Source organism: the organism of the source record quoted next, unplaced genomic scaffold (assembly GCF_019419815.1).
Source record: "Pyrus x bretschneideri cultivar Hongxiangsu unplaced genomic scaffold, Pyrus_bretschneideri_v1 Contig3, whole genome shotgun sequence".
NCBI lineage: Eukaryota > Viridiplantae > Streptophyta > Magnoliopsida > Rosales > Rosaceae > Pyrus > Pyrus x bretschneideri.
In genome coordinates, this window is record NW_025999612.1 from 8,516,761 (window position 1) to 8,531,169 (window position 14,409).

A 14,409-nucleotide genomic window follows, 5' to 3' on the forward strand; every position below is an offset into this window, starting at 1 on the left:
TCTTATTGCGATCCAAGACGGTGCGGTATCATCGCCTATCTTGGACTGCAGATTTAATTTTACTGTAATTTTTAGGTGGAGCGGTATAATCGCACACCCTACCCTGCATATTCGAATTTACCTGCTGTTTAATTTCATTACAATTTTATGTGGTGCGGTATAATCGTCCACGCTGCTCTGCATATTTAAATTTCTTGTTACTTGAGTGGTGCAGAATAATCGCCCATTCTATATTACATTCATCCAATGAGAATGGTGCGGTACAATCGCCCTTCTCATTCACTCTGAAAATCTCGAGCCAGAAGTTTCGAGTGCTTATCATTGTGGCCTGAAGATCAAAATGAAAAATTTGTAAGAACCAGAAGTTCTAACATCATATTCCTCCAGGAATACATATTATTGCAAGTTCTTACACATCTCATTTTCTTTCAGAAAAGAAAATGGCGAACTTGGCGAAGTTTGAATTTGCTGCCCTGGATATTACCGGGAAGAATTACTTGACCTGGGTACTGGATACCAAGATCCATCTGGAAGCAGGGAATCTTGGAGATACCATCAAGGAATAGAGCAACTCATCCTCTCAAAATCGGGCAAATGCCATGATTTTCATTCGCCGCCATCTTGATGAGGCGCTAAAGAGCGAGTACTTAGCGGTTGAAGATCCGTTAGCTCTCTGGAATGCCTTGAGAAACAGATACAATCACCAGACAACGGTGATTCTTCCAAGGGCCCGCTATGAGTGGACTCATCTTAGGATTCAAGACTTCAAGTCAGTGGCAGAATACAATTCTGCATTGTTCAGAATTACCTCTCAGATGAAGCTCTGTGGGGATATTATTACTGAGAAGCATATGCTGGAAAAGACTCTCGGCACATTTCATGTCTCCAACGTGCTCCTGCAGCAGCAGTATAGAACGCGAGGCTACACTGAGTACAACCAGCTGATATATGTGCTTTTAGTAGCTGAACAGAATGATGAGCTCCTGATGAAAAACCATCATTCCCGACCTACTGGATCTGCACCATTCTCAGAAGTGAATGCTGCTTCCCTCGGAGTGAACGCCACATCTCTGATGGTGATAATCATAAACGAGGACGTGGCCACAAGCGAGGTCGATGGAATAGGAAAGGCAAGAACCATGGAGTTCAGTTTCATAACCAGGTTTCCAGGAATAATTCAGGCCCGAACTTCAAAAATGTGAATCGCCACAAAGGCAAAGCTCATATGAACAATGCTCATAGAAACTCTGAAGGAGCCTGCCATAGGTGTGGTGGCAATGGGCATTGGGCGCGTACTTGTCGTACCCCAAAACATCTAGTGGATCTGTATCAAGCCTCCCTCAAGGAGAAGGGTGTCGAGACTAACTTTCTCGACCAGGCTAGACCAATGGATATACCTGATCCAGTGTTTGACTTATCAGGGCAGTTGAACACAACTCATCTAGATGTTTCAGACTATATTGTGGAAAGGGGAAATGAAGTATACCGGTCTGATTGAATCATTAATGTACTTTTATTATGCTGAACTTGTAGTATTTTCAGATTCAATAAAAGTAGCATGTAAATTTCTTGTTATAACTTGCTTTTAACTCTGATTCTCTTACTCAGAGAGCATGGATAAAAATTGTGGTTATTCTCAGAACATGAGAAATGGCGGAGATATTTGTCTTGCAGACAGTGCAACCACACATACAATACTTCGTGATCGAAAGTATTTCTCAAGCTTAAAACTTACAAGAGTAGGGGTAACAACAATATTAGGACCTTCAGATGTAATTCAAGGTTCAGGGCAAGCCCAGATTATGTTACCAAATGGAACAATATTGTCCATACATAATGCATTGTATGCTACTCGATCTACTCGAAATTTGTTGAGTTTCAAAGACATACGTCTAAATGGATACCACATTGAAACAAAAAGTGCAGGAAATGTGGAGTATCTATGCATTACCTCCAATTAGGCCTGGCAATTTCTGACACGACCCGATAACCCGACACGACACGACACGAAATTAACAGGTGTTTGGGTCGACACGATAACGAATCGGGTCGTTATCGAGTAACCCGATAAGCACCTGTTAAGATAACGGGTTGGTTCGGGTATACACGTGGGTAACACGATACACGATAAGCAGAATATTATTTTTATAATTTTATAACCCTAAAAAAATACTATAATAATTATACACATTAATTTTACAATTTTATACCCCTAAAAATTATAATAAATATATATATATATATATTAAATTAACTATAAAATTTATAATAATTATAATAATTATATATGCTATAATAATTATACCCCCAAAATATTAAGTCTATCTATAATAATTATATATATATATATATATTAAATTTTATAAAAACTATAATAATTATTAATTAATAATTTAATATGCATGATGCATTGCATGATTTTGCATCCATTGAAATTTGATGTGATTTCTTTCCATTCAAATTTCAATAATCAATTTCTTGCCGTTGCCAACTTGCCGCCCTTTTTGAAAAAAAAAATGGAGGGAAAATGAAAATGTTAAGAAAAGTTGAAAATGAAACAAAAAAGTGAGGGAATTAGGGAAAAGTGAAAATGATAAGAAAAAGTTGAAAAGGAAACAAAAAAGAGAGGGAAAAATGAAAATTAATAGAAGTGGTGAGAAATTTTTTTTTTTTTTTTAAAGTTATTAACTTTTTATCACACACATGACTGTCATGACATATCTCACTATTTTTATAATGACACACGTGACACGTGATGTATGTACTATTCCGTTTACCAGTCAATTATAATTTATACGTACAAAATAAATAGATTTAAATCTACTTAATAAATATTTATATACACACACACACACGGAACTTGATTGATGGCATACGAATTCTCCAAAACTAATTTCAACGATCCAAACCGTCAAAATTGTTTGTATATGCTTGGAGATCACATCAGCAAAAAATCACAAAAAAAAAACATTCAGAGATCAAGTAACGGGACAAAGCTTTTCAACGGTTATAAACGAAAAATCACGATTTGACGGTTATTTTAACTCCGATTTTGATGATTTTTTATAACTACACTCCTTGACCCTATATGAATACAATGAATAAATTCGATCTTCAATTTAAAATATTTACACAAGTGGATACCACAAAATCTTATGTTATACTTAATGAAAGTATAAATAAACTCTAAGTGTTAGTCAATCTATCGTTTTACGAATTCTCCAAAACTAATTTCAACGATCCAAACCGTCAAAATTGTTTGTATATGCTTGGAGATCCCATCAGCAAAAAATCACAAAAAAAAAACATTCAGAGATCAAGTAACGGGACAAAGCTTTTCAACGGTTATAAACGAAAAATCACGATTTAACGGTTATTTTAACTCCGATTTTGATGATTTTTTATAACTACACTCCTTGACCCTATATGAATACAATGAATGAATTCGATCTTCAATTTAAAATATTTACACAAGTGGATACCACAAAATCTTATGTTATACTTAATGAAAGTATAAATAAACTCTAAGTGTTAGTCAATCTATCGTTATACGAATTCTCCAAAACTAATTTCAACGATCCAAACCGGAAAAATTGTTTGTATATGCTTGGAGATCACATCAGCAAAAAATCACAAAAAAAAAACATTCAGAGATCAAGTAACGGGACAAAGCTTTTCAACGGTTATAAACGAAAAATCACTAACGGTTATTTTAACTCCGATTTTGATGATTTTTTTATAACTACACTCCTTGACCCTATATGAATACAATGAATGAATTCGATCTTCAATTTAAAAATTTTACACAAGTGGATACCACAAAATCTTATGTTATACTTGATAAAAGTATAAATAAACTCTAAGTGTTAGTCAATCTATCGTTTTATGAATTCTCCAAAACTAATTTCAACGATCCAAACCGTCAAAATTGTTTGTATATGCTTGGAGATCACATCAGCAAAAAATCACAAAAAAAAAAACATTCAGAGATCAAGTAACGGGACAAAGCTTTTCAACGGTTATAAACGAAAAATCACGATTTAACGGTTATTTTAACTCCGATTTTGATGATTTTTTAGAACTACACTCCTTGACCCTATATGAATACAATGAATGAATTCGATCTTCAATTTAAAATATTTACACAAGTGGATACCACAAAATCTTATGTTATACTTAATAAAAGTATAAATAAACTCTAAGTGTTAGTCAATCTATCGTTTTACGAATTCTGCAAAACTAATTTCAATGATCCAAACAGTCAAAATTGTTTGTATATGCTTGGAGATCACATCAGCAAAAAATCACAAAAAAAAAACATTCAGAGATCAAGTAACGGGACAAAGCTTTTCAACGGTTATAAACGAAAAATCATGATTTAACGGTTATTTTAACTCCGATTTTGATGATTTTTTATAACTACACTCCTTGACCCTATATGAATACAATGAATGAATTCGATCTTCAATTTAAAATATTTACACAAGTGGATACCACAAAATCTTATGTTATACTTAATGAAAGTATAAATAAACTCTAAGTGTTAGTTAATCTATCATTTTACGAATTCTCCAAAACTAATTTCAACGATCCAAACCGTTAAAATTGTTTGTATATGCTTGGAGATCACATCAGCAAAAAATCACAAAAAAAAAACATTCAGAGATCAATTAATGGGACAAAGCTTTTCAACGGTTATAAACGAAAAATCACGATTTAACGGTTATTTTAACTCCGATTTTGATGATTTTTTATAACTACACTCCTTGACCCTATATGAATACAATGAATGAATTCGATCTTCAATTTAAAATATTTACACAAGTGGATACCACAAAATCTTATGTTATACCTAATAAAAGTATAAATAAACTCTAAGTGTTAGTCAATCTATCGTTTTACGAATTCTCCAAAACTAATTTCAACGATCCAAACCGTCAAAATTGTTTGTATATGCTTGGAGATCACATCAGCAAAAAATCACAAAAAAAAAAACATTCAGAGATCAAGTAACGGGACAAAGCTTTTCAACGGTTATAAACGAAAAATCACGATTTAACGGTTATTTTAACTCCGATTTTGATGATTTTTTATAACTACACTCCTTGACCCTATATGAATACAATGAATGAATTCGATCTTCAATTTAAAATATTTACACAAGTGGATACCACAAAATCTTATGTTATACTTAATGAAAGTATAAATAAACTCTAAGTGTTTGTCAATCTATCGTTTTACGAATTCTCCAAAACTAATTTCAATGATCCAAACCGTTAAAATTGTTTGTATATGCTTGGAGATCACATCAGCAAAAAATCATAAAAAAAAAACATTCAGAGATCAAGTAACGGGACAAAGCTTTTCAACGGTTATAAACGAAAAATCACGATTTAACGGTTATTTTAACTCCGATTTTGATGATTTTTTATAACTACACTCCTTGACCCTATATGAATACAATGAATGAATTCGATCTTCAATTTAAAATATTTACACAAGTGGATACCACAAAATCTTATGTTATACTTAATGAAAGTATAAATAAACTCTATGTGTTAGTCAATCTATCGTTTTACGAATTCTCCAAAACTAATTTCAATGATCCAAACCGTCAAAATTGTTTGTATATGCTTGGAGATCACATCAGCAAAAAATTACAAAAAAAAAAAACATTCAGAGATCAAGTAATGGGACAAAGCTTTTCGACGGTTATAAACGAAAAATCAAGATTTAACGGTTATTTTAACTCTGATTTTGATGAATTTTTACAGCTACACTCCTTGACCCTATATGAATACAAAGAATGAATTTGATCTTCAATTTAAAATATTTACACTAGTGGATGTGGATATCACAAAATCTTATGTTATAATTTATATACTTAATAAAAGTATGAATCAACTATAATATTAATAATTATATACATTAATTTAATAATTTTATATCCCTAAAAAGTAAAAACTATAATAATTATATAGATGTAGGTGTAAATTGAATACAATTTCATGATGATCGATGTAAATTGAAGATTTTGTAAATGGAGGTATAAACTTTTGAGAAAGACTTACAATCTTAAAAACAAAAACTCTTTATCCTTGCACATTTAATATTTGTAATATATTAGTAGTGTATGTATTATTTTTTTATTAGGCTTTTATTTTCGAGTGTAGATATAGTACTTGAATGAGAAATGTTTTAATGTTTTGAAGTAATATTTATGTGGCAATGTGTGGTATGTGCAAATTTAAAAAAGATATATTTTTTTCTTAACGGGTCATAATGGGTCATAACGGGTCGGGTCACTTTACCCGTTGGGTAAAGTGACACGACCTGTTAAGGACCCGTTAAGATAACGGGTGTGACACGACACGACCCGTTAAGATAACAGGTGTTACACGAAAACGACACGAACACGATAGCCACGACCCGTTTGCCAGGCCTACCTCCAATGATACCCAGAAGCGTATATTGGAGAAGTTGCGTGGTATGTCGAGTGGATTATATTATGCATACATAAGGACAATTAAATCACATACTGTCATGAACCAGAAGTTCATTGATTCAAAGGTTTACATGCTTTGGCATGACCGTCTGGGTCATCCAGGATCTACCATGATGCGTAAGATCATTACCAACTCTAATGGACATCCATTAGTGAGCAGACACATTGCTGCCTCAAATGATAACCCTTGCAAAGCTTGTTCTCAAGGGAAGTTGGTAATTAGACCATCACAACTAAAGGTTGATGCTGAATCCCCATCATTTCTGCAAAGAATTTAAGGGGATATTTGTGGGCCTATTCAACCATCATCTGGACCATTTCGATATTTTATGGTTTTGGTTGATGCATCTACCTGATGGTCACATGTTTGTCTTTTGTCTACTCGGAATGTAGCCTTTGCGAGACTCCTTGCTCAAATAATTAAGTTAAGAGCACAGTTCCCAGATTATCCCATTAAGTCAATCCGACTTGATAATGCTGGTGAATTTACGTCTCAAACCTTTGATGATTATTGCATGACATTGGGCATTGATGTTGAACACCCTGTTCCTCATGTCCATACTCAAAATGGTTTAGCAGAAGCATTGATCAAGCGGCTTCAGTTAATAGCTCGCACTTTGCTCATGAAAACCAAATTGCCAGTCTCTGCATGGGGACATGCCATCTTACATGCTGCATCATTGGTTCGATTGAGACCTATAGCCAACCATCAATACTCTTCAGTACAACTCATGTTTGGACATCAGCCAAACATTTCCCATTTACGAGTTTTTGGTTGTGCTGTTTATGTGCCTATTGCACCGCTGCAACGCACTAAAATGGGACCTCAGCGTAGACTGGGAATTTACGTGGGTTTTGATTCACCATTTATCATTAGATATTTGGAACCCTTGACAGGTGATATGTTTATAGCTCGTTTTGCTGATTGTCACTTTGATGAGACAATTTTCCCGTTGTTAGGGGGAGAAAAGACCGTTCCAGAAGAACGGAAAGAGCTGACATGGGTTGTTCCCACCTTGTCTCATTTTGATCCTCGCAACATTCAATGTGAAAATGAAGTGAGAAGGATCGTTCATCTTCAAAGCATTGCCAATCAAATGCCAGATGCATTTAATGATGCTATGAAAGTGACAAAATCAAATATACCAGCTGCAAATGCACCTGCAAGAATTGATGTCCCTGTTGGACAAAATAAAGTGGCAGCAAATGATTCATCTGGTGCACGCCTGAAGCGTGGTAGACCCCCAGGTTCAAAAGATTCAGCTCCTCGAAAGAGAAAGTCGAGGGCACAACTGAATCCAAATGAAGTAATTCAGGAAGAGAAAATGAATGATACATCCATAATTCATAATTCTGGACTTCCAGAAAAAGAAAATGTCCTTGATGAGATATCTGTCCCTGAAGAGACAGAAGTACATGACAGCAAAGAAATCTCCATAAATTATTCATGTACAAATGAATTGTGGGATCGGAATGAAATAATCATTGATGATATGTTTGCATTTGCAGTAGCCACTGAAATCATCTTAAGTGATGATATTGAGCCCCGCTCTGTTGATGAATGCAAACAGAGACAGGATTGGCCTAAGTGGAAAGATGCAATCCAGGCAGAATTAAATTCCTTGGAAAAACGGAATGTTTTTGGACCAGTAGTCCAAACCCCGCCTAGTGTAAACCCCGTGGGTTACAAATGGGTATTCACAAGGAAACGCAATGAGAAAAATGAGATCGCAAGATACAAAGCACGACTCGTTGCACAAGGTTTTTCTCAAAGACCTGGAATTGATTATGAGAAGACATATTCTCCTGTAATGGACGCAATTACGTTCCGTTACTTAATAAGTTTAGTGGTTTCAGAAAGACTTGACATGCGACTTATGGATGTCATCACTGCGTATCTATATGGAGAATTAGATACTGACATCTATATGAAAGTCCCAGAAGGACTTAAGTTGCCTGAAACAAGTAATAAACCACGAGGTATGCTCTCGATCAAATTAAGGCGATCATTGTATAGTCTGAAACAATCTGGACGAATGTGGTATAATCGTCTCAGTGAGTATTTGATCAAAGAAGGGTATATCAACAATGTTATTTGCCCTTGTGTGTTCATTAAGAAATCCAATTCTGGATTCGCTATAGTAGCCGTATATGTTGATGATATGAATCTAGTTGGGACTCCTGAAGAGCTCAATAAAACTGCTGAATATCTGAAAAGCGAATTTGAAATGAAAGACCTTGGAAAAACAAAATATTGTCTCGGCCTGCAGATCGAGCATTGTGCTAGTGGAATTTTTGGTCCACCAATCAGCTTACATTGAAAAAATTCTGAAGCGATTTGGTATGGACAAGGCTTATCCACTAAGCACGCCAATGGTTGTTTGTTCTTTGGACATTAAGAAAGATCCATTTCGTCCAAAAGAAGATGATGAGCTGGTCCTTGGTCCAGAAGTACCATATCTGAGTGCAGTATGTGCTTTATTGTATTTAGCACAATGTACTAAACCAGATATAGCTTTTTCAGTTAATTTGTTAGCAAGGTATAGCTCTGCTCCAACAATTCGCCATTGGAAGGGTATCAAAGATGTATTGCGATACCTTCATGGGACAACAGACATGTGTCTCTTCTACTCAAAGAACTCCACAGATGACCAGGTCCTTGTTGGATATGCAGATGCTGGCTTCCTCTCTGATCCGCATAAAGCCCGCTCACAAACTGGATATGTGTTTAAGAATGAAGATACAGCAATCTCATGGCGCTCAACCAAGCAAACATTAGTTGCTACATCTTCAAATCATTCAGAAATACTTGCTTTACATGAAGCAAGTCGTGAATGTTCTTGGTTAAGATCAATGATCCATCATATCCGGAATTCATGTGGTCTAACTTCGAAGACAGACAATCCAACTGTCATCCATGAAGATAATGCAGCATGTGTTGCCCAAATGAAGGAAGGATTCATCAAGGGCTATAAGACTAAACATATATCTCCAAAGTTTTTCAGTGCTCATGAGCTTCAGAAGGCTAAAGTTATTGAAGTCAGACAAATCCGTTCAAATGAAAATCTGGCAGACTTGTTCACCAAATCTCTACCAAAGTGCACATTTCAGAAGTTAGTGCAAGGCATCGGATTACGTCGACTTACCAAACAGCTAAATTTGGAGAATGCGGAATCAGGGGGAGAAACATATCAGGGGGAGTATCCATGATACATGCTTGTTGTACTCTTTTTCCTTCGATTAGGATTTTTCCCACTGGGTTTTTCCTATCAAGGTTTTAACGAGGCAACATAAGCATACTTAACACTATATCAACGATCCAGGAAAAGTTGTACTCTTTTTCCTTCGCTATGGTTTTTTCCCACTGGATTTTTCCAAGCAAGGTTTTAACGAGGCAACTCATGTTGATATGTAGGCATCCAAGGTGGAGTGTTGAAAAGTCTCAATGTCTGTTGGCAATGAATGCCCACAAAGCAAAAGTCTTCTGCATGGGCAAAGTTTTCAATGCCCATGCTGAATGAAAGTAGAAAATGAATTGTAATGTCAGATGATGCGTTTTAAATTTCAAGATGCATTAACTGCATCAGTTTGGAGTTGCTCTATAAATAGAGCACTCCGCATGTAACAGAAAATAGAAGAAGAAGAAGAAAAACAAGAGAGAAATATCAGTAACATCATCTATTCCTCTGCCTTTTATTTATTATCTGCCTGTGCTATAGTTTTTGTGTGGCATTTTACATTTACCTTGCACCTACCACTTAAAAGGTTATCTCTGAAACTTTAACCCTTTTATAACAAACTTGTCTTTTTAACACACCTTATGGCAAAGGTCAAAGAAGTATTTTTGCTCACCGTCACCGTCCACAAATAATGCTAGGTACCCACCACCTTATTTCTCGCCATCACTTGAGAGGTGAGAAAAATGCGACCAGGGTCCAATGAAACCATACCGCGATGGTAAAACCCCCCAATCCTCAGTATCCTAATTGACACCACCCCCAAGGCAGGCACAAACTTCAAAGAAACCGCCCTTCCTTATCCTCCTCCTCTTCCATGCACAACTTGCATCACCACCTGCTCACCTTACGCACATAACGCCATGCACCGCCCCATAACGATAATGCTCATCCGCTACATTATATACCCCTTTTCGGTCACGCCTCTATATATATATCTATCACTGCACCTCCCCTTACAACCATATCATAGTTTTTGCTAGCCAAAGGGAGAAAAAAAAATGATGGGAGTTGGCACATATAGCCCTGAACAGGCCACCATGAGGAGCGGTGGCGGCGGCGGAGGATATGACGTTCCCGATAGTGTCGACATTCGGGGACGGTACGACGGAGAGTTTTCGAGGATTCTGACCAAGGATGCTTTGCAGTTTGTGGTGGAGTTGCAGAGGGAATTTAGGAACCGAATCAAGTATGCGTTGGAGTGTCGGAAGGAGGCTAAGAGGAGGTACAATGAGGGGGCTTTGCCAGGGTTTGATCCTGCTACCAAGTTCATTAGAGAGGGGAATTGGGTTTGTGCTCCGGTACCGGAAGCGGTGGCGGATCGGAAGGTGGAAATTACGGGACCTGTGGAGAGGAAGATGATCATCAATGCTCTCAATTCTGGAGCCAAAGTTTTCATGGTCAGTAGTGTTCATTCATACATGTTGGTTCTCCAAATGATCAGTTTTTGCCTTTTTCCGTTTTGCTTGGTAGCATGTTTTGATCGGTGGGAAGAAAAATTTGGTTATGACCATAACACCACATATTATGATGGTTATGGCCATAACACCACATGTTGTGATCCACTCAAATTATAACATAACGAATCATATTTATCAATTATTTTTACTGTCTAGTATAAATATTTGAGTATCACGGTCAAATTGTGACGTAATGTTTGTATTATTTTGTTATGATACGTCATAAACTAAAGTACAATGCTAATTTGACAAAAAAAGTTACAATAGTAATAGATTATTCCACTTGTTATAAACAATAACGTTGATATGCCATTGTCTAAAGTACAATGATAATTTGACTGGTTTGGTAATACAATGCTACAATGTGACAGTTATTCAAAAGACATTTTTTAGAGGACAATTTTTGTAAAGTCACATCTTCACGAGACCTCGTTTATAAAAATGAGTCTAGCGTCAATAAAATTGGAGATGTGATCTACAATTTTGATACAAAATAGTTTTGTTGACTGCATTCACAAGCATGAATAAAAATGGTACTTAGTTCCCCTTTAACGTAGCAAATAAGTTAAGATTAGGCTAATGTCTGGTTTGATTATCTCCATTGTAATCTAAAAAAGCTGTTCTTATTTTTGTAGGCGGACTTTGAAGATGCTCTGTCACCAACTTGGGAGAACTTGATGAGAGGGCAAGTGAATCTGAAGGATGCTGTGGATGGGAGCATAACCTTCCATGACAAGGCCAGGAATAGGGTTTACAAGCTGAACGACAGAAACACAGCCAAGCTTTTTGTTCGTCCGAGAGGTTGGCACTTGCCTGAGGCTCACATTTTCATTGATGGTGAGCCTGCAACTGGTTGCCTTGTGGACTTCGGCCTTTACTTTTACCACAACTATAAAGCATTCAGGCAAACCCAAGGGGCTGGATTTGGACCTTTCTTCTATCTCCCTAAAATGGAGACCTCAAGGTAAGTAATTACTAATTATACCTTATTAATTTGTTCAAACGTGTTAAAGATGTTTCGATCAATTGTTTTTGCAAAAGGAAGAGTGTAATTTGTATGCTAAAATTTATGTTATATTTAGAATTTCATGTCATGTGATGCAATTCGAACATTGGTGAAGTTAATTTTATATATTGTTGTGTGGGGAAGAAAAAGGACTTTTTGTAATGAAATGTCACTTTGATGATTCTCAAGCCAATCCACATTGCTATGTGAAAAAGTTAAAACGCAAATCAGTACGTGATTGATTTAAGATTTTGTCATAGGTATTGTAGATAAGTTTCTTTCATCGCGGCATTGCCTAAAACCTCAATTGCTATATATAACAAAAAATTCATGATGAGAGTCGGGGAATTTTTATTTTTATCCGAAAGTTGCATGGATATTAGCCAGATTATTTAGTATTGTGCCCAAATGATGTACTAGTGTGACAGAAGCTGCATAATTTTTGCAGGGAAGCTAAGATATGGAACTGTGTGTTTGAGAGGGCAGAGAAGATGGCAGGGATAGAGAGAGGAAGCATCAGGGCAACTGTGCTGATTGAAACACTTCCAGCTGTGTTTCAAATGGATGAGATCCTCTATGAGCTGAGGGACCACTCTGTTGGCTTGAACTGTGGAAGATGGGATTACATTTTCAGCTATGTCAAAACCTTCCAGGCTCACCCCGACCGCCTCTTGCCAGACCGTGTTCTGGTGGGCATGACTCAACATTTCATGAGGAGCTACTCTGACCTCCTCATCCGGACGTGCCATAGACGCGGCGTGCACGCCATGGGTGGCATGGTATGCAATTCTTCTTCACTATTAGTTAATGTGCTTATAACTATAAGCATTTCTATCGCCTGTCTAGTTTGCAGCCGTAGACAAATTTTGTGCATCACTGCTATCTTTATGACACAGTAGGTGTCTGATTGATAATTTGATATGCATGTTGTAGGATTCTTATGCAAAATGTTCTAATCTTTTTGAAGGGAAATGTTCTAATCTGCCACTGTTAGAGTGTTCCCAGATTAGCAGTGGTAGATTGGAGCGTTCCTCAATTTTTAATCAAACATAGAACCACATGGACACTAACGGACAATAAACTGTACAAAACCTGTTTTATATACGACTTATTTGCCCGTCTACTGTCTCCTCAGTTAAATTTTCGAATTAAAAGTTTGCAAGATATAAGTAGTTCTCAAATTACTTGCATATTCATGTAAAACATGAATATAAAGAACTTGGGAGATTGAGAACTCGTAAATTAGAGACGACAAATATGAAAAGATTTTCATTAATCCAATTTTTGAAATGAGCAGGCAGCTCAGATTCCAATCAGAGATGATCCAAAAGCAAATGAAGCAGCCTTGGACTTGGTGAGGAAAGACAAGCTAAGGGAGGTGAAAGCAGGACATGATGGAACATGGGCAGCTCACCCAGGGCTAATCCCAGCCTGCATGGATATCTTCACAAACAACATGCCACCCAACACCCCTAACCAGATCCAATCCATGAGAAGAGAAGATGCATCCACCATAACAGAAGAAGACCTCCTCCAGAGGCCTCGCGGCGTCCGAACCCTAGAAGGTCTCCGGCTCAACACCCGGGTAGGGATCCAGTACGTGGCAGCATGGCTCACTGGGACAGGCTCAGTGCCACTCTACAACCTCATGGAGGATGCAGCCACTGCGGAAATAAGCAGGGTGCAGAACTGGCAGTGGATCAAGTATGGAGTGGAGTTGGACGGTGACGGGCTCGGAGTGAGGGTTGGGAAGGAGCTGTTTGGGAGAGTGGTGGAGGAAGAAATGGAGAGGATTGAGAGGGAGGTTGGGAAGGAGAAGTTTAAGAAGGGAATGTATAAGGAGGCTTGCAGGATTTTCACCAGGCAATGCACTGCTCAAACACTAGATGATTTTCTCACTCTGGATGCCTACAGTCGCATTGTGCTACACTACCCAAAGGGATCATCCAAGCTCTGATTACATTCACTTCTTCATCATCTACTTTTCTATGTTTACTACTTAAGGACTCTTGCCGAATCAATAAGAATGTTCTCCAATAACTGGAATTGATCAGTCTATCGATCGACTTATGATAAATGACCAAATGGGCCACTGCAATTATATGTTCGATTCATGCAATCCATGAGTACTTTTGTGTAACTTGGTGAGTAATTTTTCGGATTATTCACACTGTGATATGGAGCCTGCAGATCACTTCCTCA

At 37.0% G+C, this 14,409-nt stretch overlaps 1 protein-coding gene across 1 annotated transcript; it reads left to right on the top strand.

Moving 5' to 3' along the window:
* Positions 1 to 10,447: 10,447 nt before the first annotated feature.
* LOC103929130 (malate synthase, glyoxysomal) lies at positions 10,448 to 14,409 on the top strand. The gene is made up of 4 exons (XM_009338279.3): positions 10,448 to 11,141; positions 11,837 to 12,165; positions 12,656 to 12,986; positions 13,505 to 14,409. The coding sequence occupies exons 1-4, from the start codon at positions 10,743 to 10,745 to the stop codon at positions 14,162 to 14,164; spliced, it is 1,719 nt and encodes a 572-aa protein (XP_009336554.2). The 5' UTR covers positions 10,448 to 10,742; the 3' UTR covers positions 14,165 to 14,409.

What these genes read in the sequence shown, in the direction of transcription:
- LOC103929130 (XM_009338279.3), top strand. Translation starts at nt 10,743, where the DNA reads ATGATGGGAGTTGGCACATATAGCCCTGAACAGGCCACCATGAGGAGC. An exon ending in CTGGAGCCAAAGTTTTCATG is followed by an intron (nt 11,142 to 11,836) that starts GTCAGTAGTGTT and finishes TTATTTTTGTAG; the next exon opens with GCGGACTTTGAAGATGCTCT. An exon ending in CCTAAAATGGAGACCTCAAG is followed by an intron (nt 12,166 to 12,655) that starts GTAAGTAATTAC and finishes TAATTTTTGCAG; the next exon opens with GGAAGCTAAGATATGGAACT.